The sequence below is a fragment of the Arvicanthis niloticus genome, chromosome 11, assembly GCF_011762505.2.
Source record: "Arvicanthis niloticus isolate mArvNil1 chromosome 11, mArvNil1.pat.X, whole genome shotgun sequence".
In the NCBI taxonomy this organism is placed as follows: Eukaryota; Metazoa; Chordata; class Mammalia; order Rodentia; family Muridae; genus Arvicanthis; species Arvicanthis niloticus.
This window is the reverse complement of record NC_047668.1, coordinates 29,596,385-29,621,007: the sequence shown is the minus strand read 5'-3', so window position 1 is coordinate 29,621,007 and position 24,623 is coordinate 29,596,385. Positions and strand designations below refer to the sequence as shown.

General features: G+C 32.9%; 1 protein-coding gene across 1 annotated transcript in view; it reads left to right on the top strand.

Moving 5' to 3' along the window:
* Positions 1-24,623, top strand: part of Meox2 (mesenchyme homeobox 2) — a 55,476-nt gene that overhangs the window by 21,151 nt on the left and 9,702 nt on the right. Inside the window, exon 2 of the mRNA XM_034514242.2 lies at positions 23,775-23,947. Coding sequence (XP_034370133.1) covers positions 23,775-23,947 — 173 coding nt within the window. The remainder of the gene's footprint in view (positions 1-23,774; positions 23,948-24,623) is intronic.

Sequence of the window (24,623 nt, the reverse complement as noted above, 5' to 3'; positions counted from 1 at the left end):
AATTACAGGACTGATGGTTTTTAGGCTGAAAAATAAGAGTTAACATTACATAATTTCAAAAATGACAAAACCTACCCTTTATTATTATCATTATCATTATTATTTATTTTTCTCTTCTTTTTAAAGTTGACACTTTCTATTGTAAAAGCCACTTACTCTTTGCTAGATGATTATAAATATATGCTGATGGTAACACTGATATTTCTTTGCACCAGCCAGACTCTATCCACTGCTTGGAGAACTCGCCAATTAGCTCAAGTAGTAGATGTCAAGCTTAGTATAAACTTGCATCTTGTGGTATTAGCTTCTCCCAGCAAATGACACATTTTTGGCTACAGAACTTACCTGATCATTACTATATAGTAGAGGTATTCTTTGTAACCAAATGGAATTGTGTGTTTGTCTGGCCATAAACAGAAAACAAATTTAAGATTGCCAGTTTCTAAGTGACTTATCGTAATATTTCAGAATGATTGGTTCATCATCCACTGCTTCAAATATTCAATAATTTATAAACTACTTATTGAGTGACTACCATTGCCTATGTGAAAAAAATATGTGAAGAGTAGCTGGGGGGGGACTTATGAAGCTCCACCCCCTCCCTTTTGAATATTGGCAGCTGATGGTGACTGGATCTGATAGTACTGTGTGTCTTTATGTATGATATAATCATGAATGTAATACCCATGCTCCAGTAAATATCACTATGCCCATGCATATTCAAGCAACCTCAATTAAAAAGTGGGTTATAAACATGAGAGGAGTATATGCTGGGAATATAAAGGCTCTTGAGAAGAAGGATAGGCATAACTGATACAGATAGTAATAGTGATGGAGAAGACAAACACACATACACATATGTATGAAAAAATGTCCAAGATAAATATGTGAGAAAGGGTGTAGATTTTGAAAGCTAAAGATTCAGAATATACATATGTCTATTTGACCAATTAATCTGTAATGGCGTCAATATATTGGTCAATCTAAAAGAATGTGAAGGACTTAGGATAAACTTTACCAAACTATTATTATCTTAACTTTAAAACAAATTGGAATCTTGAGAGTACTGTATGAAGAAATTTAGGTGCAGATTATGAAGAATTTAATAAGCCAAGAAAAACACAACTATAGTAAAAGTATTTATATACTTATTTGTCTAAGTCTGTCTATTTTGTATTGTTTTCACAACTAGTTAATACTCCTGTTACTTCAGTTTAGAAATGCAGTTTTTCCCTGTGTCATTCTGACCATGGCACTAATTATTATTCATCAAGTATTTAGAACTTTTCAAGCCACGGTGTATAAATTTATGATGAGACTTTAGTGTATTGGACTAGGGTGTTATTTTGCTCTCACTCTAATGAGGCACTTGATAGGATTAGAGACAAATGATTTTCATAATTTGTAGGTACAGTGACAGGAGAGAGAGAGAGAGAGAGAGAGAGAGAGAGAGAGAGAGAGAGAGAGAAAGAGAGAGAGAGTATGAGATTGTTATGGGTCAATCTGCACAACCAAGAATTATCTGGTTCAATCAATGCTGAAGTGAAGTAAATTGAGAGACATGGATGAAGCATGCCTAGAAATAAGACCTACTCCTTGTCCTTTGGGGTAGGTCTTATATACCTTCCTATATATAGGTAACAGCTAAAGTTCTGACCTGATTTAAATAACTGAGATACCCAAACACACAATGATCTTATAGAAAAGGCATTCATCCATCATTTTAGTGATCATGGGATGTGTTGTACATTTTTGAAAGACATTTTACATAAAAGAGATTTATCAACCACTATATTCTGAATGGGATCACTGTGATGCCGGTTTTTCTTCTTGACACTTAGGACCATGACTGGTAAATAGATTTTATGCAATTAGTTTTTTTAAAGCATGAGATAAATGACTGAATAATTGTGAAAAGAGAATGAAGTATTTACAGTGACTGGAACTTTTGAAACTACCTTGAAATACTTTACTCTCCAGTGTTGTTAGTTTAAAAATTAAACATTGGAATTTTGCACATATATATATATATATATATATATATATACACACACACACACACACACACACACACACACACACACACACACACACACACACATATATATATATATATATATATATATATATATATATATGCATTTGAACAAATTGCAAGTTTATTCCATTTTATCCTACTACCAACCCCTATACTTACAATACATAGGATCTCTTGTGAAGACGATCCCAATATTATGGCATCTCCATCCTTGGTTTGTATTGAAAGGAACTGTGAAGGCAGTGATCTTATCAACTGGAGTTGTAATGGTTTGAAAACAATGATAAGCTTCTCCAGGCTTGACTCATGCTGATAGACTGAAACCATCTGTGACATATTATTAACAGTGACATTGAAAACACCTTTAATATACCTACTCAAGGAGATATAGTAGGTGTAACAAAAAAGAAAACTGAATTTTAAGTAAATGACCACATAATAAAATAGTAAGGATAAAAGTTGAAATGAGAATAGGAAACAAAGAAAAAATGAAAGGTGCACTTATGTTCCTGAAGAGAAGTAGTAACACAATGTTAATGGAGTGAACAATTTCTCACTGAGAGGTAAGGTAATCAAACTTGATTAAGACATAGACTAGACACTATTGTATGCAAGAAAATTATTTTAAATACAATGGTGTTCAAGTTGACAGTAAAAAGATGAAAGGATAAATTTGCATGAATGGCAAGTAAGCTTTAAACTTTTGGAGGTCCTATGGCTAAGTTGCCTGAATTCCTAGCTTCAGGCTGCAGGTATAATTTTACTTATCTCCCAAGCCAGTGTTCTTTACAATGTAGTCAATAAACTTGGTTTCTGCATCTTAATTGTAAGAAAACAATGCAGCCATATTTAATATAGATAATATAGTAATATAGATTTTATAGATTTCAGAGATTCAGTAATGTAGACTTAATATGGAAATATAGATTTTAGATCAAAATTTTGAGAAAGATCAAACCACCAAGAAAATGTAACTACTTTTAAATTTCTGTTAAATTAATCTAGAGCTTCGAGGAATTCCAAATCAAACTGATAGAACTTAAAGGAGAAATGAAAAGATACTTAATTAGAACAGACATTTTAAAAATACTTTTCTTAATAATTGAGCAAATCTTGTTGATTGAAAACTATAAAGGTTATGAAAAATGGGATCATAAACCCAGAGGTTATAAATTTTCATCCTAAAAGGAAAAATCAATAGGGTTGACAATAGGAAAACTGTAGATAAAAATAAATGAAATAAAATGTTTGTATTCACTAATAAGATGGGTATTTCACAAAAATAAACAGTGAAATCTCAAATGGCATAGGAACTAGGAGTGCATATTATACACACAGCACAGTGTCAAAGAGAAGTACTGTGGACTACTCACAAGGTAAAGGCCAAAAGCAGACACATCCATCAGTTCATTAAAAATAAGTGTAATGCAACTCATGTAGTATAAAAAACAAGCTGAACAACTCTCAATCAATTAAGAAAATTGAACTTCTGATTTAGGAAATTTCAGATGAGAAATCAACAAACCCCAAAATGTTTTTTTGAGAATTCCATCAAACATAAGGTTTGAGTGTTTTTATATAACAAATATATCAGGAAAATTATCAGAGTGGATTATTTTAAACCACTTTGTGAAATGTTTTACAGGTTTACGGGAAAGAAAAAATAATACATTAGATAGTAGAACTGAATAATAATATTACAATAATGTTATGTAATTGAGGCTTGCTAGAATGGTTTAATACTTAAAAACCTACAAAATCCATTGCATTAAAATAACTCTCAGGACTGTACCAATAAGTGCAGAACAGTTATTTGACAAGCTTTATGTGCATTCATCCAACAGGCCCCAGAAAACTGATAATGAAAGGGGACTCATTCGACCTGTGAGGAGTATTTTCAAAAGGCCTGTTTAGTGAGGGAAGACTGGAAGTTTCCACTAAAAGAAAAGTAAAGAAGTACTTTTTACTTGTGAGGACTTATTTTAAAATAGAAGTGCTTTTTTTTATCTGGCTGAGAACAAAATAAGGTTATTTAAATTACTTGGCTTTACAATACACACATTGCAATTTACAAGCCATTCTTCTATATGCCACACCTTAAAATGTTGCAAATTATTTTGCAAGAACATTCAGAATATATGAACAATTAAAGAATAGTTTTATACTTTGTGACCTAATTCTAAAGAAGTATTCTAAGAGTGTCCTATAATGTAGTCATAGCAAGTTCATTTCACAGTTTCTTTAAAGAGTAAAATTTTTCTCTCAAGTATTAACAGTATATTTCAAATACTGGAACTTTCTGCAACCAATGATGGAACACAAAAGCATATGGGTGAGTCTTGCAGAATTAAGAATGCAGATCTCTAAAAGTCATGGCATTCACAATTACTTTCATATATGTTATTAAATATTTCAGTAAATTTAAATAAGCTTCATCTTTTTTTTTTAGCCAGATATAATATTTCTGAAAGTGGCAATGTACAATACCAGAAGGGTAAAGAAAGCACCAATCTTTACGTAGCTGTAAGTTTAGCAAGGTAGAGTAATCACCAGCCAGGCAAAATACAATTACTGCTTCCAAGGTGGCACAGATTTTATGGTGGCAGCCCACACCTTTTTGATTGTGTTTAAGGCCTGATTCATATATTGCAACAAACGCCTGCAACTGTTATGAAGGCTACAAACCTGTGGCTTGACACGTCATAGCCCTCGAAATAGAGCCTATTACTGTTACTCTTCTCAATGGACAATGTGTTAAATATATATCTAACAATTTATCTTTACACACATAGACTAGTGCATTTCTCATATTTCTTTAGAGAAGAAGCCTCTTTTTGAAGCAGAGGTTGAACAACCAGGAGATTCACAACTGATCAAGGTACAGAGAATGAAATATTGCAGAATTCTCAGAGCTAACGGGGTCGACGTAGAACCTTCCCTCCTCCCAGTGCTAATAGATCATTATGGAAGAGGATACAGAAACAATGTAGGAGTCAGAAGCATCGTGATTATGACAAAACAGAGTTTTCTGGATATAATATGAAAGCTGTATCTATGAACTCACACTAGGTTGTTATGACATGCATAGGAAAAATGACAGCTTAAGACAGATGAAGTCCCCAAACCAAAGCATGATGAGGAGGCCGTTACGAAGTTCTACCCCTAGCTGAGAGAAGCTGATAATTGACAGTTGTGTTGTAGCTTTTACTAGGGTGTTGTTTTTAGAGAGTATAACACTCCCTTGGATTACCACACCCCAGAGTGCCAACCCAACACTAACTGGACTGACTGAATGGTTTTAAAATGAAGCACACAAAAACGGAGTCACAAAATTAAAGTATATGAAATTGGAATGAATCTTATAAAATTTGGGAGCAGGGGTTAATATGATCAAAATATAATATATGAAATCCTCAATGATTTAATGAAATGCATATTAAGTGGGCCAGGACTTATTTATGAACTTCGTCATAGATGTGGCATTTAATATTGTTTAAAATTTTCTTCCTTCCTTTTTACCTATCTACCTACCTTCCTTCCTTATTTATTTTCTTCTTTTGCTTTCTTCTTTCTTTTTTTCTTTTTGACAACTTCCTAATATTTTTTCCCACATGATTTATATCCCCCTGTCTCCACATCTCAATGTTGGATTTAAGGTATATGCCTTAAATCCATACAGTCTTTCACTTACAAATGTATCAGCAGATACATTTTCTAAAAAGGCTGATAAAAACAATCTAATTTCTTGTCTATGAGCTAATTTACTGTATTGTTTTAGTACTGATCCTATTAGTTGCTTCTACATCAGAACTGTTTATATGCTAGCAGTTCAAGTTAGATAACCTTTACCAGTTAAACTAGATAGCATTTAATGCCATCTAGTCATGAAAATGAATGTCCCTGTAGTGTCCTTTGTGAATTCCTGCTGTGTATTAGTTTATAATTTGATCAATAGTGGTTTATGCCTGGAGTGAAGACTGCAATTATGCTATCATTTTTATTTAAGTTTAATATAAAGACTCCTTTTTTCATCAAATAAATCTTTTGCCCAGTCACATTATTTTTAAAAAAAAAAAAAAACTTTTGTCATTCATTCCTTGCATGAACTACTGCAGTTAGCAATGTCTAGTACTTCCTTCTATAACTTGCTTTAGACAGGAGAAATACTCAAGACAGTTTTATAGCTATAGCAAGGAAAAGGCTATCATATTTCATTTATAAACAGCACTATTGTAAATTCATAGGGTGTTCAGTCAGATTTCTATTAGTGCAACAAAATGCATAAAAAATTGTAACTTATAAAGCAGAAAGACTTGCTTTGGCTCAGAACTTCATAGGTTTCATTTCAGGATAGCTTTGCCTGGTTGCCTTTGAATATGTAAGGTCAGAATACCAAGTACATAACTGAGGAATCATGGTAAACTCACAACTCCTTGTGAAATGAGAAAGAGAAAGCAAGGCCAAGATCTCCATAACTCCTACAAGAGTACAGTCCTGACACATATTCAACCATAGTAATATTCAAGGTATCAGATGAACCCTAATACTAACTAGATGAACCTCTTTGAGGAGTACAGAACACATGAAACATTTGATAAAGTTTATGTTAATGATAATTCCTTTACAGAAGATGGAATTGTATTAAAGAATTCTTGGGATTTAGTGATAAGGCCACTATCAATTGCATACATGATAACTTACAGAAGTATATTTTATAATACAGGAAAAAAAAAAACAAGTGTCAAGAAAACAAGGCAAGAAGTGAATTGGATTAAGAAAATATTGCAATAATCTTAGCAAAAGAAATGGTGAATTAGGATACCATTTTCTTACTATTTCAAAGAAAAATTACATGTAACATTGCTACCAATTGGTTCTGTATCACTAATCAAATTGTATGGGATTAGAAAGCCTCCAAGTGGTCATTTCCAGTGGGAAATGAAGAGAGCAGAATGGGGCCATCTTACCTAGTTGCAGAATCCAGGAACATTTGAAGTGAAGTTTTAGACCTATCTAACAACCAACATTGAGCAATGAATTGCCCAATATTTAGCATTTACAGATCTAGCTCTATGCTTAGTCTTTGCCATGTGATGAGGAGAGAAAAGCTCTGCCTTCCTTGTCAGGAATATCAGAATCTGCTAGAGCCCTGCTGTGTGGTCTTGTGAGCATGATGGCAGAACAGAGCTCTACTTTCAATGGCCCTAGTTCCCTAGGTGAGTCTTTAAACTTTTACCTGCACTCATGTCTATGCTGTGATGAAATAGCATCTAAAAATAATCTAAGCTCACTGAAGCTATCACATGACTTTGATCATTCATCATGGTCTGATCTTTATCATTCTTGCTTGTACTTTATATGCAAGTCTGTTGTCCTATACAGGAATCAATCCTGATGCCTAGAAAAGTCTTCGGTCTTTTAGGGAGTTCTCCCTATTACCTCTTTTTAAGAACCATCGTGTGTGTGTGTGTATGTGTGTGTGTGTGTGTGTGTGTGTGTGCAATTTCTTCATGAAATTTCTGTTTATTTTCTTTCAATTTTTTTCTACTGGTTATAGTTTCTTGGGATCATAATATAATTACATAATTTTTCCTTTCCTTCCTATTACTACTTCTAGGTATCTTCCCCCTGCTAATTCTCAAAAACATAAACTCTTTTCCTTATTATGTGTATATATACATATATATGTATATGTTTATGTATATGTATATAAGCATATATATTTATATGTATGTGTATGTATGTGTATGTACATGTACATGTGTATGTATATGTATATATACATACACATATTTATAATTATATGTATATTCATTATTATACAGTACTGCTTAGTCTATATAGTGCTATTTGCATGTATGTTTTCAAGGCTCATTATTTGGTATTTTATAGCCAATTGGCCTTCTCTTCCTTGGGGAGTATTATTTTTTCTTCTCTCAGGACTCCTTAGTTGTCTGTAGTTCCTTGTATGAGATGAAGGCTGAGCCTTCCCCACTTCCCCATTAGTATATCTAGAGGTATCTATTCTTACTTATATCTTCTTTCAGCAGCTTCTCTGATATTTCTGGGATACACATTCTTACAGCTAACTTCCTGATCCTCTGGTCTTACAATATTTTTTTTGTCTCATCTTCCAAAATAATACCTGAGACTTAGCTTTAGGAACTGTGTTATAACAGTTATGACTCAGTTCTACAAGTTGTCATTTTTATCAGCTTTGGTTTTCTGTACTGATTTATATTACAAAGAGAAATTTCCTACAGAAGAGGAAAGCACTATAAGTATCTGGCTAGACTCTGGAGAGGGCTATAAAGCTTTCTATTTTGTTTTGTTTGTTTTGCTTTGTTTTGTTTTGAGACAGGGTCTCATGTAATCCACACTTGTCCTGAATTTACTACTTACCTGAGGATAACTTTGAACTACTGGTCCTTTTGTCTCTAGTTCCCTAGATGCTGAGATTACAAATGTATATATCTCCATGCTTTATTTATTTGGTGCTAGGGTCCAAACCCAGAGTCTAGTTCATGCTAGGAAATCACTCTAACAATTTACCTCCATTCCTCATGACATTTTTCATGAATCCTTGATTTGTGTGATTTTTTTTTTTACTGTTTTGACTATCCATGTCTGTTTCTTCAGCTACTAACTACATTATTAAAATTTTAAAAAACTATTATAGTATTATTGTATTTATTTTTACCCATTGCCTTTGCCCAGGACCATTACTCTTAGAAATTTCATTACTAGGTGAGTACTATATTACTGTTTCCTGAGGATTATCATAATACCTTGCTTTATAAGTATTCAACAAACATTTGTTGAGTGGAGTTCATGTGGCTATGAATCTTGAAAATTATGATCTGTATAAGATATGGAAATTGTGGAAAATTTCAGAATAAGCCCAGCCTATGGAGAACCCCATATTTTAAAGTGAAAAATAAAGGAAACAGAGGACCACAAAGTTTAGTAGTTTTCAGAGAGTTGTAGGGGAGCCTCTGGAACACACATAGAGGATATCTTAGCTAGTGGACAACTTAATTTCATGTGAATCAGCTCTGATTAATCATTTATAGAGTGAAACATTTCTGCTCCTATTTTATAGCTGTACTGCCAAGTGGGTGCCAGAGGAAGAGGGAATTCCCTTGGTAACTAGACTCCAACCTCAAGCCTCTTTACTTCCTCTGGGTGATTAATTATGTTGCAACGTTCTTAACAAAGAAGCCTTGATTCAGATCCCAAAGCACTGGAGTGTTACTGCTGTAGTGCTTGCCTTACATGCTAGTTCAATGACATTTTTCTCAAAGCTGGTTCCTATTTCTGGCAGTAACTCTTCATCTCTGGAACTTTAATTCCAGCCAAAATAAACTATTGTCTCAGGTCTGTATTTTTCCTGAAGCACCATGGCATTTTTATGGAATGTGGAGACAGTTTTATGTAAGACTTTAATGACAACAATGAAGGACCTGGATCTTATTCTCTGGCCTACTGGCCTTTCCTCTATAACCAGGAGTGATGATACAGCTTCAAAAAGAAACTTCTTAACTCTTCCAGACACAGAACCTCATTTGTATATGGTGTATTTGTTCCATTATGTTTTGTTTTGTTTTCTCATCAACAACAGCAAAGAACTATTTTCTATGAAGAGAAAGGGCACTTCTTTTATTTTTCTTATGTTTATTCTGCATGTTTCAAAAATCATCTTTAAAATATTTTAATAAAATTTTGCTTTTAGAAAGTTATGTTTTAGTTGTAGACACACCATGTTTTGCTGCCTCAGAGAAATAAATATTATTGTATCTCTTGAATACTTGCTTATATTTTCTTATTTTCAACAAGTATTTATTGAATATGAAGAGAAATGCATGCCATCAGGATAAATTTCATGGACATGGAAATGCCTTTAGGATCATTAATATAATAAATTATTGTTTAGCATTTTAAAGTCCAGATCTTCTTACTCAATGAGCTAGAAAACAAAGTTCTCCTGGCACTATTATATTTGTACTATTTAATTTTCATTGTAAACTGGGAATTCAAAAGTATAATATACTTCTGAAAGCACTCCTTTATAGGAAAATGATCTAAGGTATGTATGATTTTACAAAAAGCTATTTTTTTTCAGTGTACCAAATTTTAAGGGAACTATTGTTTCATTAATTATCTTTTAAAGGGAGCAATTTATTGTAACACACTTGGAAAGATGAAAGCAATAAAATATTTTCATAATTTCTTGTTGAGTTTCACAAATTACAACAATCGTTCAGTTATATGACATTGCCACAGGCATGTAGTGACCATTCCAGAAGCTCTACTTTTGTATTTCCATGAAATCGAGATACACTACTTTACATTTTCAAGCCTACATTCCATCTCTTCAGAATGTCTACGCTTGTTCACAAGATTGCCTCTGAAAGGATATCATGTTAATGGCACACAAAGAAATTGAACCATCAAAATAGGCACATGTATAATACAAGCATAATTTTCATGATAATTGAGGCAAACTATATGAATAATTCTTCAGCTATGTGCTCTTGAGCATCTTTTATTCAATATACAAGGCAGGAAAACTTTCTTCATCTACTGTGACCTTGAGTTCTTGGGCAAAAGGATTATTGCTAAATGGGCAAGGACATTATTCTTCCAACATCCATTTTTAATGTTTGATCAGCATAGATTTATGAGAACTCTATTTGACCCCCTTACAACCAAAAACTCAAACTACTACAGCATAATACCTAATCAGTCATATTGATCTAAAAAGAAAACTCAGTTATTTCTTGCTGAATTATTATATAAACTCAGTTATATTCTTGCTGAATTATTGAAACATCACATTTTCTTGAAACTTATTGAAAAATTATTGAAACATCCAAGATTCTAATAATCAAGTGTTATTTCTCAACATCATGAGAAATTTAAACTAATATTATAGTTTAAAATAATACCACAAATTAATATAATGTTATATAATATAATTAATTTATAGTATTGATTTTCAACATGTACAGTCTTTGGTGTGAACATATGTAATGTGTGGATAATGTATACATAATTTACATATTGTTGTATATGCCGGCATATTTCAAAACCATCAACATAGAGCATTGATGACAGCAATATGTGAGTAAGGAGAAATTACTTAAAGGGATAGGAAGAAAAAAAATGTTCCACTAATTCACTCACAATTTTATATTTTCTGAAAATTTTTGGTTATTGGTGTTTTGAATTTTAAATCCATAATTCAGAAAATATCCTCAAATTTCTGATAAGATGTTCATTATGAATTCTAGAAGTTTTCCTTCTCACTGTGAAAAAACATGTCACATACTCATATATCCTTTTTTCATAAAACATTGTCTTGTCTTGTAATTAACATATGTCAGAGAATGTTTAACCTGATAATAGAATTAAAATAAGTTATATTATCAGAAAACTAAAATTTAACATCAGAGACTTTACTAAATTTTGACATACTTTATCAAACAACTTGAAGGCAGTTTTTATGTTATAAAACAGACTTTTAGTCTGTGGACAAACTGTATGTCCCAAGGTGGAAAATATAGATGAGTGTGTGTGTGTGTGTGTGTGTGTGTGTGTGTGTGTGTGTATGTTATAGTTATAGAGAAATAATGGAGAGCCTGCATAAATTGAGGGTTAAAATGGAATACAATAATATTCTGTAAAATAATTCTCAAAGTGATACTGAAATGTTTCTAAGATAAATTTTATATGCATTTGCAAAGAATCTCACAAAGAAGTCAAATACACTATATAACTTTGCATTTAAAAATACTGCAACACAAGATTATGGTGAAAGACTCAGGAATGCAGACTAATAAACCTCTAATAGAAAGAAATTTTAAATGTGAAATAAATTACCATTTTGATGTCATCTTTGTCTGAGAAATAGCATTTATTATTGTTGGTTGTTGTATTTGTATGAGCATTAGCTATAAAACATTTTAGGCTTGAATACATCACAGTAAACATGGACTTATGGAAGTATCCCATCGATCTTTGAGTTATAGATCTACAAGAGAGCAAGAAAATAGGGGAGCTTCTCTTCAGCACTATAAAAACATACACACCAACACATACTTACAGTGCACACTATAAATTGTTATACATTCCTCAGAAGGTAAGATTTGTTTTGAGTTTTTTAAATTTGTAAGATAATTGTTAGAGGTCAGGAATTTGAAAGTTTGACACAGGTGTTCAAGAACAAAATATGCCTGAGAAACCCTTTCTTTGACCATAGCTCTCAACAAATTAAGAGATTAAATTACCTTAAGACACACTGTAAGTTTGTTAAATAAGCCTAACATACAAATATTTGAAGCAACATAATTTTATTATCTATTTTAAAAAGAAATAATTGCAGCTATGGGTGGTTGAAATTATGGTTTGTTTTTTCTGGTATGAGTCTATAATACTTGATGAACAAAGGGTGGTTCTTTTCTTGGAGATACCTATGACAAAATAAAAGAAGGGGAGAACAATATGCTAATAAGTGAGCAATTGCTAAGCACTGAAACAACTTAAGGCAATTGCATTCTATACATTGTATAAGGGTTAAAAATGCCTTTTCCACTTACAGCAATTTCTAGCATTGTTCTTTACATTGGCATCAACACCACCACTGTGTGTCCACCAAAGTTTTAAAACTTGATTGTCTGGTCAACAGAGCAAAAAAGGGACTATAAGTGAGAATATTATTAGTTTATATATCACTATAACTTCTTAGTCTAGACTATTTCCTAAGGCAGCTGCTTACATATTCTTTTTCTTATGTGCTTACACTTTCATTCCTAGCTGGTTACTCATCATTTTAAGAGTTTGTCTGTGTTCTATGGTTTGGCTTGCGAAGTATTTGAAATGCTGGGTTGGCATGGGATAGTTACTGGAGCTCTATGAACAAGTGGTTTGACTCTTACCACTTGTAAGGGTCACTTGTCCTGACTTTACTGGTTTGAAATTCCTTATGCTGAACAGACAACAAGTTTCACAAGTTGGAGGATGAACACGTCATCTTCACATAACCTAACATGATACATATCAAATTATGTTTAAGTGATTCCAATATTTTATTGAAATCTTGGTTATGAAAACTTGACAATGCAATTGATAACTAGAAAATACAGTGTGTTCTATGTATCTGTATAGAAATAGTTTGTTTTATGTATGTGGATTAAACATAGAGTGAACTTGACTAAACAAGTATGAGACCAATGTTTTTTCATATGAAATAAAATAGCATATGTTGAAATAATTATTTAAAAATGGCCTCCTATTAAACAGACTGTCTAAGCTGCAGCTGCTCTGCCTAGCTCAAATGCCATGTGCTGTGGCCAGAGGCCATGTGCACGTTGCAGCTGGACATGGCCAGCCAGAAACATCAGCCCTGCCACCCACAAGACACCAGCATGGGACATGGCTCTGCCAATCTTCCAATCTGTCTTCACAAGGCTGGGCATTGACCAGACCATCCCGCCATCCATGTGGGCCTAATAAGAAAATGAGACTCTAATGCTTAAATATTAATCAAAGGCTATATATAATTAGTAATGTTCAATAACAATATGCCCATACAAAGAGAGTTGTTTCCCAATTATCTAACCTAAATAAAAGTTTTTACCCAGACTGCTTTCCATACCTGCATGGCTCTCCATTGCCCCTACCTCTCTGCTCTTCCTTCTCTTCTTCCTCTCCTTACTCCTCCTCTTCCTCTCTTTACTCCTTCAACCTTAGCTCTTCCTACAAGCATATTTCAAGGTTTAAATTATATGCACTCATACATACCCCACAAAAATAGAATTAAAAATTTTAATTTCATTTTCTTTGAAAACTAAAACTTGCTACTTAGACTCAGAATTAGGCAATCTGAGTGTTAATTTTTGGGTTGGCTCTTTAGTATTAAAGTGTAACAACTATGCAATTTCTAAGAAAATATGATTGGCAAAAGATACTAATTGTTTCAAAGCAAATTTAATCCTTGTTTTTTGATTGGCAAAGAATTTGTTTAACTAGTCCCTTTTAAAAAATACACAGTAGTAGAAAGAGATAGAATATAAAATTTTTACAAAATCAACTCCACATTAATGACCAATGGGACATTTCACTAAACAATAGATAAGAAATAACAGGGTATTCAAACACAATTTAAAAATACAAAAAAAAATGCGATAGTAAAATTTTGGTTAATTAAATATCACAGACAGACATTTCAGTTTAATTTTATTGTTAATTTGTGTATAACATTGAAGAGATACCATGTATCATATATATGTGCTTTCTATACCTCAATTTTTCTCTTGACCTCAGTCACTTGTGTATTCTGTTGATGAATATACTTAATTTTAAGTCACTTAACAGGCCTAGAAGACCTTACAGTTTGAAGACAATCAGAGGATTCACATATAAAGTAAACATTAAGATAAGTTTCACACATGTACATGTGATACTTATAGATAATTTTATTCTAGGATAAAATCTCATATACTATGTCTGTAACAGCTCAGGATTTACTTTCAATGAAGGTTTTTTTATATTTTAAGCTTCCTTTGATTCATAATGTAATGGAATACTGATTGGTATAAATGTATATATTTTGAGCTATATAATATAATAACCTAATTTTATATATAATATATAAATATATATTTTTATAATATATAAATATATTAAATATATAAATATTAAATATATAAAAATATATAAATTATATATATATACATATATATGTATATCACAACAGTTTTATAACAAAATATACATACCTGGTTCTCAAACAGATTATAGCATCAATATTTTATCTAAACAGTACTTTATGTGAATCAAAAGTGGTATTATTATCCTTATATAATTTGCCTATAAAATGGAATAATAAAATTAATCTGTAAGATTTCAATATATTTACTCTCCTACAATAACAGTGCATTCTTACACATATGTACACACACATTCACACATACATACACACATATGTACATATATATATATATACAAATATATGTAATATAGTTATATATACATGTTAAATTAAAGAAAGTTTTATATTTCTCCATTAGTGCTTTGTAAGATGAAAGTTTTAGCACTTTTCTATTCTCACACACTTGCTTCTGGAGTAAGCTATGGTAGAAAGTAGTATCCAATAGGATCATCACATTTAAGGTTTTTTAAACAAATGCCATTGTATTTTTTTAACTATAGGTACATATTGTGAAAGAAGATAGTGGTGTTGACAATAAGAATTATTTGCATAAATTGGGTGTGGTTGAGCAAGCTTTTAATCAGAGCACTCAGGATAATGAGGCAGGAGAATTGAGACTTCAAGGCAATTAAAGGATATACAACAAAGTCACAACCAGAAAATAGACAAGTAAAAGACCAATAAGATTAAAAAATAACAATTAAAATTTAAAATTAAAATAAAATAAACCCTGAGAAAGAAAAGCAAATGGAGCAAAAAAAAAATCACAAAAATTTCATTGAATTCTTTTTCTGTTGGCAACTACTCCTGGGCATCTGGGTCATAGGGCCTGCAATGTAGTGAGGCCTAGTCACACTCCATTGAAAAAGATGATTCTTCCTTTGTCTATAGCTTCTTTGTTATGAGTGGGATCTACTTCCAACTTTTCCCACTCACTGATTATATAATCAGTTTACAATTATATATATATATATATATATATATAGAGAGAGAGAGAGAGAGAGAGAGAGAGAGAGACAGAGAGACAGAGAGACAGAGAGAGAGAGAGAGAGACATACAGACAGACAGAGACAGAGAGTGACAGAAAGAGACACAGAAAGACTGGTTTGAACTTGTGCTCACGTCTTGCAGGGATGGTTCAACTATTAAGGAAAGTCTAGGCTCACACAAAACTAACTTTTAGAAAGAAAATATAATTAGTCATTGCTAACAGCCATCTATTTATGGTATTTGTTCAAAAAGCTCTCTCTGAATGTAAAATTTAAATGTCTAGAATTAATTTATTGAGAAAATCCTTTCACATACAGTATCAGCAGTTGAATATGGTGCAGCTGAGTTTTCCAAAGACTAGTTCACTGTGCTGAAAAAATTATCAGAGGATTCCATGCTATCTCAACAGGCAAACAACGTTAATGCTGACTGCAAGAGCTAGACCCTAAGGTTGTTTGCAATAAAACTTAATATTTGCCTTGTTACTTTAGTGTATCCTTTACTATTTTATATAATTTGACTTTGGTACTAGGATTTTAAAGGAAAATAAATATACAATTCCACGGTTATTAATTTTCAATATGAGTATTTTAGTGTCTAAAATAGCTAAGTGATTTATTTTTCAACTCATGTTTGTGAACAAAATTGTGTACAATTAGTATTTTAAGAAAAAGTGTATATGTAGAGTGGACTCTTAATTCCTGTGTTAACTGTTTCTGCATTTGAGTTTTTAAAAATTTATTGAAGAGTGTTACTCAAACATATTCTATGCCTTAATGTTTTTCTAAATATATGTAGTTTTGCTGGAATTTTTAAAAGGAAGAAACACACACACAATCTCCTGTTTCTTGTATTATAACAAATGTGAAGAAAAATCATTAAATTTCTTGTAGAATGTTCAGAGGAAACAAAAATTCATGTCCCGATTCTGCTGGGTCTTGTAACATATCACTTCACTGGTTTCCCTGGAGAATCCTAGCTCACTCCTCAGATTCGCTTACAAACAAGCAGGAAAAAAGCAGGGGGATCCAGTTATGCCTCATCCATTTATCAAACTAACATAAATACTATTGATCTTTGCATGATTCCTAGACTTTCATGATGTTTTGGTTGACTTCTAGTTTAAAATAATTTTTCTACCTTAAAAATGCTTTTTAGTATCTGATTTTATCCAATGCATAATTTTCAATAACCACAACTTTAATTCATTTTTAGCTCTTTATTAATTATAGCTATCCTCTATCCATGGCTACTAAATGCCTCCAACATGCAGGTACTGTGTTCTAAATGACTCACAAATTTACCCAAATTCTATGTTAGAGATAAAGAAGGTAATAATGGATAAATACCACATATAAATAGCATATAAGAAGCATAGACTAAGCTTACACTTTAAAGTCTATCACTGTGGCATCTTGGCTGATCAAGAATCTGAACATTTTGCCATATTCAGTATCACATTGTAATGGGCCATTATCCAATTTGTGTTAATGTGAAAAGGTAAACCATATTTAGGGAAATATTTGTGTTCATGTTAAAATTAGACTATACCAGAGATGTAAAAATACTGTGTGATGGTAGAGATGTCTACCATCACAAACAACCAGAATCAGACAAAACAAACAGAAAAAATAAAGTCAACAAAAAGACACAGAAGCTGTCACATAGAGAAATGCCACAAAACCATAAAAATCACAAACATAGTACATATGAAAAGAACATTTTTCATTTGTAAACAAAACCCATCAAAATTAGTTCATCAACTCTGCATCAAGTGAATGTTTGTTAAATCAGTCTTTGTTAGCTAAAAATATGTAGTCATCAAATAGTTGATTTATAGTTAGTTATCATGTGTCTTTACATAGGGTGAAAACTTAACAATGCCTAGTAAAATCCACTGACACCGACTTACTACTGAAGGAAGAGCACAAGAAATTGATATAAAATTTCTATTTTGATGTTCAGTATGAACACTATTCTTGAGATATTAGATCCACTTATCTAGCTGTATGTACTTTGACAACTGCCTCTTGAGTAATTTTATCTGCTAGCAAGCTTTACTAATTAGCAAGAAGCCTGATAAAAATCACATAAAATTCATGTTATTCACATATGAGTTACTCACATTTATAAACTTTGGTTATTTCTAAAGAGCATTGCATAATGTCATATCACTGATATTCTGCCTCAGATATTACTTGCAAACAATGGCTCTCAACTGGTAGTGATTTTTCTTCTTAGTGTCCATTTGCAATACCTTGAAACCTTTTAGATATCACAATTAGAAGTTTCTAGATGTAGCCAATTAAACAAATTTCCAAACAATAAACAATATTTTTACATAAGTATGTGTTATTCAAACTTGCGACATACTAGAATTATATTTGTTGTTTACCTGAAGTACATATTATATTGAAAATCCCATGATTTTCCTGGCTGGACTGTGTGGGGAGAATTTCCCTGAGGGCAGTGAGTAGTTGTTAGATCTTAGATACTCTGCAGTGCATGAGCCAGCCTGTCACTGAGACCTCTATTTTGTTTCAATAAAATGTAATCTGACAATAAGTATCTATCTCAAAGTATCAATGGTACTAAGGTTTTAAAAAATTGCTTATTTTGTGCAGTGTACTCCTTCATAACATCCAAGCCTTTAACCTATAAGTTTGTTGTCTTTTATCTTTGTCATATCATTTTTGTCCTATCAATTATACAGAGTGTGTTTCATTGTGACATTTTCAGAAAAGATTGTGTGATATGACAATACTTACTGCCCATTCTTTTAGGTTTACACTTTATATTACTGACATATTGTTTGGTACTTTTACATCTAAGCATGCCTAAACACATGCAGATATGAAGCATACACTATCACTATCCCAACTGATTACATGAGTTGTATAAGAAAGCTTTGAAAGCCAATACGCAGAAGCATTGAGTGTTGCTTTCTTGTGAAGCTGGATTTCAGGTAAACTAATCAGAGCAAACCATTCTCCATAAATACAGCATGAAAAGGAATTCCAGCAGTTTCAGAATCCAGTCTATAGCACTGGAAACAAAGGCACATAAGGAAAATCCATGATTCATTTCTTTCAGTCTAGAGAAGAAGCAAAGCAAAAATTGTGTTAGTATTGTAAGAATATAGTAAAATCACCATGAAGACTGACAAAGTGACAACTCAGAATCATGAAATAAACAAGCTACACAGAGACATCTACCTACTGAGTTATAAAAGCAACTCTGGCCTGTCTTGCTCACATAGACAGGATTTACCAAGTTACTAAAAGAACAGGTATATACTTTTCTAAAATGGCACTGCAAATTCATATGTTGTCTTATGTCATAAAAAAGCTAAGTTTCCTTTGCTCTATTAAGAGCTACAAATTAGAAGTGTCAGAATATTCTAGCCACTGCCAAGTCATGTACTATCCTTAACTTGTGAACATAGCTTTCTCTGTCTCCATTTCTTTGAGGATGTAATAATACCACATGACTCCATCCACTGGCTGACACAAGCTGGGTAGGAGGTGTATTGGGGTTCATGGACAGAGCACTGAATTCTCTCTCAGAATCTGTCATCGTTTCTTCTTGTACTAAAATTAACAAAGAAGTGTATTATCTGGATCTACATCAATGTCTGACTGTGGTAGGCAAGGGTTGGAATCAAATTTACATTCTAGAAGATGAAAGAAAGCATCCCTAAAGTGGCAGGATATTTAAAATTTGAAAAAAAAAAAAGAAGGGACGGCTTGAGAATATTCACATAAGCAATGTCTTTTTAAATTAATATTGTGAGAGCAAATGGAATAAACTGTTCTATATCCAAAACATCTTCATCAGGTATTGTGTGGTCCATTAAGGATCTTTTCTTTTGGTACAACCCAACCATGCACATTGTACAAATGGATAGATGGATATTTTGTAATTTGCATTTCCTCTGTTGTGAATATAATTTTGCGTATCTATTATCAGGTTTTCCTACTTTCTTCTCTTTCTCTTCCTCCTCATTTCTTTTATCCTACCAGCTCCCTTCCTTTCTCCTTCTCCTCCTCCTCCTCCTCCTCCTCCTCCTCCTCCTCCTCCTCCTCCTCCTCCTCCTCCTCCTCTTCGTCTTCCTTCTTTTCTTCCTCCTCCTCCTCCTCTTCCTTCTTTTCCTCCTCCTCCTCCTCCTCCTCCTCCTCCTCCTCCTCCTCCTCCTCCTCCTCCTCCTCCTCCTCCTCCTTCATTATTTCTTCCTGCTGTCTTAATTCCTGAGTCCTGAGATTAGAGTTTCATTCTATCTTCTCTGGCTTATAACCAGAGGTGATTTTTTTTAATTGTTTCTTCCTCATTTAGTTTTATTTAGACACAGTCTCATTCCTGAGCTCCGACTAAACTCCAGCTTATGTCAATCCTGTCCTCAGCCCCTTCAGTAGTTCTGGAATTATAGATGTGAATCCTAACACCCTGGAAATTCCTAAAGTCATAATTGGAAAACATTTTACCCAGAAAAATGTACACTAATGTGAATTTTGAATTTAGCAATTTAAAAGTTGTAGTGAGAAGAGCCAGATATTAAATATATGCCACATTTCAATAAAGTGATTATATAAATATTCTGTATCTTTGGCCTTTTGTTATTTTTTTGTTGCTGCCTAACTGAAATAATTTTCATTCAATATATTCGGAATGAATAACATTACTTTAAATGTGAAGTTTTATCAATATATCTAATTCCTTTTGGATTTTTAGTTTATGTTTATGCCATGTAAAATGAAACATTGAGTTGATTTCCTCCACTCAGAAGATACTACTTAGTGATGGGCAATGATTTAAATAAAAATGCTCACTAGTGCTTCCTTATTTAAAGTTAAGGAATTTGACAAAGCATGAGCAACAACAGCAACAACAACAAACCAGCACAAATATTCAGAGTTACAAAAACTCAAGACTGTAAACGGAATGAAGGAATAGCTACTTTATTCAAATTGCCCAAAACTTTTTTAATTGTCACCATCTTAAAATTACAAAAGAGACAGAAAGAAGCAAGAGGCAGTGTGTTATAATGCTTTCAGGTTTACTTTTGGAAAGCAGTGAGATGCCAAGGCCAGGTCATTGCCTGCTCCAGGGAAGAAGCAATATCTAATGTGTGAGGACTTAGGTAGATTTTTTAAAAATGCAAATTCTGAATTGCTTGTTTTCAAATCTAATTCACTTACTAAATCTGAATCAATTTAGGAACAAGCCTGTAATGTTACTTTATTTGTAATTCCTGTCTTTCACATTCATAGAAACATTCAAACTTGCCTTCATTCGTAATTTTCTTTTGGGTTTGAGAATAGATAAATTGATGTTGAAATATTTCTGAAAATCAGAATTCTTTGTCATTCTAAACTGAAAGTCCTTTCATTTTAAAATTGTATAGACATGTTTAAATTATAGGTGATATATTCATTATACTTTTATTTCTTAACTTACATTAAAAATCATGTTGTACCATGCATCAACCTATTGATCTTTTATATGACTTGTCTTAAAACAATTATTATGTTTGAGCTACCTTTTGTACTGGGGGGGGGGTTGGAGAATGTCACATGTAGAACAGTTCTAAACACTAGACAGAAATGATCCTTGGAGGGCAGAGTCAATTCCTCACAGAAGTAGAGCAGACTTCTTCAATTAACATACTCCCAGTAGCCTAATGTTAGCAATCTGGGCCTGAAGACGTAAGTCAACATATCTTCGATGCAGCGAGAATTCTAAGGTGCACCTACTGGTGCAGGAAAGTACCTAAAATGAAAAACTGTTGTAGAAATTCTGAGGTTGTATTTATGATGGTAGAGAAGAAAGGCACTTTCCAGATTCGCCCCTCCACACCTACCATTTGGCAGAGGATGTGGGAGACTGGAGAAGACAGAACTTTGCCTTAGTTGAAACAGCTGTAAAACATATGGAGGCTGATGTGAAATCTGCCAAAAGCCTCATCCAAACTTCCTACCCATTTTTTCAGCAAAGAATAGGCAGTCAAAAGATAATGGTGATGGACTCAGGATAAGCAGATAATAACCTTGATACTTTAAATTCAAGATTATAGCAAACACACTCAAAAAGAAAAAGTTATAAGAGCATGCTTGTCTGTTTGTTTTAATGGAAGATTAAGGGCATTGTGAGTTAATAGTACTGCAGAATCATATGTACCACCACAAAAGTGTTCAGTATATAGAGGGACAATGGTGTTACTTAACTCAATTGTCTTTCTTCTTTAAGAAGCATATAGCTGTCTTCATGTTAGCTTCAATTTGATGATTGTTTCTTCAATTACTGAAAATATAAATAGCTCACTTTCTTTTGCTTGACAGACTTTTCTTCCTTAGCAATTTTGCTTTGGGATTCAGTCATTCCATAAATTGTTTGTGAATTGAAGTACTGAATTATAGCCAGATTTTTGCTTAAATCCAGTCACTAGCAATGTAAACCTACTGTTATATATTTCTAGTCATAATGGCTGTATGTATAAACCCATCAAATGTTTTGTGTCCATGTGATGTATTTATGAAATACTCTGGAATATTTCAAAAGCCGGAGGAGATCAATGTCAGAGAAAGAAAAATAAATACAAGTTAATAGGCTTTTCTCAATGTGAGTTTGTCCATTCATGCTTACATCTGGGAACGTGTGAACTGTGAGTCGCTCAAATTGAACCTCTCATGAGAAAAACTTGCTGCTTTGTTGTCAGTTTCCAGAGTTGCTGATCTGAACAACAAAGACCATTGTCTCCATATAAATAATCACCAACCCATACCTCAATGAAAGTAGCATCAAGCTGGCAAAACTCTTTTGATTCATATGAGCACACATAGTTTTAGGAGGGACTTCAAAGCTAAGTATTCCATGATGTGAATTTGCTGCCTGCCAGAGTAGCCCTTAGGGTGAAAAGTTGGTTACTTGGAAATTTTATTTACATCATGCCAGGACAGCTCAAAGCTACAACAGTGTGGCTACTGACAAATATGTGGGTTAAAAACAAGTGTTTGGTGAACTCTAGTTTCTACTTTGAGCCAGGTATGTAAATGTCATGTAAACATGCCTACCTTTGAGCTGGCAACTTATAAACTCATTTAGTTCCAGTGGCATCCTAAAGTGTAATCAGGCTGTATGTCACAAAACATGCTTTGACCTGGATTGAAAACTCTCCCTTGACCAGCTTAGATGGTAATCACAGCCAATATGGAAAGTAAGTGACAACTTGGAGAAGTGGGCATAAATAATGAGCATCCAGGGAATACTACTATATTACCTATTATAGTAAAGGGAGTAACTGATGTACCAGGATGTTGGTGAAAGCCCATTGCCATTGATGATACTCTGAGAAAACCACATCTGGTCAGCTTAGATTTGAACAAGAGTCAACTCAGAATTATTTACCTTAAAACTTACTGTCTAGTGGGTTTATATTTTATTTCTACAATTGTTTTCTGATGATGATTTGGTTTCTTTTATTATCACAGTATCATTTTACAATTTAAAAAGCTATGTTTATATTTTATAGATGTATAAAGAACTTTCCCAATTATGTTATGAGTTAACAGAAAGCATATATATATATATACATATATTTCTGTATATATATACATATATATACATATATATACATATATATATACATATATATATATACATATATATATATGAGAGAGAGAGAGAGAGAGAGAGAGAGAGAGAGAGAGAGAGAGAGAGTTAGGATTTATAATTTGCAAATACCAAAGTTTCTGCTATTTGATGATTAAACTTTTGTTGAGCGAAATGACAAAATTTTATATATGATATTTGAGATATGTGTGTGTGTGTGTGTGTGTGTGTGTGTAGAAAAAAGAGGGAGAAAGAAGAGAAACCTATCTCATTTTGTGGAGATGTGTGATCTGTCTTGCTGGCTTTGCTCACTGTTGGTCCTGTCTAGCAAAGCACTAGAAGAAGTAGTTATCCTGTAACTGTGACTAGTATGATTGCATACTTTTGCATGACTGTGTTAACACCAATCTTCTTGCACTTTCCACCCAGATTCCCAGGAAGGAAATTACAAGTCAGAAGTGAACAGCAAACCTAGGAAGGAAAGAACAGCTTTTACCAAAGAGCAAATCAGAGAACTCGAGGCAGAATTCGCCCATCATAATTATCTGACCAGACTGAGAAGATATGAGATAGCAGTGAATCTAGACCTCACTGAAAGACAGGTAAAGTGGGTGTCTTTGTTGCATGGAGTTTTATTTTGCTGTAGCTCAACAATCTTCTTTTTACCATTTGAATTATCCAGATTTATGATTTTCAAATACCAATTGGAAGTCTTCACTATTCGATGATTAAACCTTTGTTCAACAAAAATAAAAAAAAAATTAAAAAGATATTTGAATGGAAAGTGCCTTTACAAGTTTTAAAAAAGAATGCTTTGTGGTGGTGATATTACTCTGTTTACTTTAAAAACACAGTTTGTTTTAAAATAATGTGGGCAAATGGTGAAATACTTCCTGTGTTTATATTTAACACTCCTCATTTGGTGTAATAAAAGGTTAGTATTCTGTACAGGTCAGAATAGGCCATGTCATGTTTCAATAGAGCATTAACCTTTAAAACTAAATAACATTAAAAAACCCAAACAACTCTTGATGTTTTATTTTCTACACAAGTTTTACAAATCCAGAGCTCACTGTCCATGGATTCTCGGCATGTGGTGCTTTTGGTAACCACAGGAGGTGATAAAGAATTGGCAGGTCCCTGACTTTGAAATATGTTCATCTGGAAATGACTTCTACCCTTCCATTTACTCTCACATGTTTTGAAATAATCGGGGTTGTAACATATGCTCAAAAGGCAGGGCAGCGATTGGCAGCAAAAATACATAGATCATTGGAA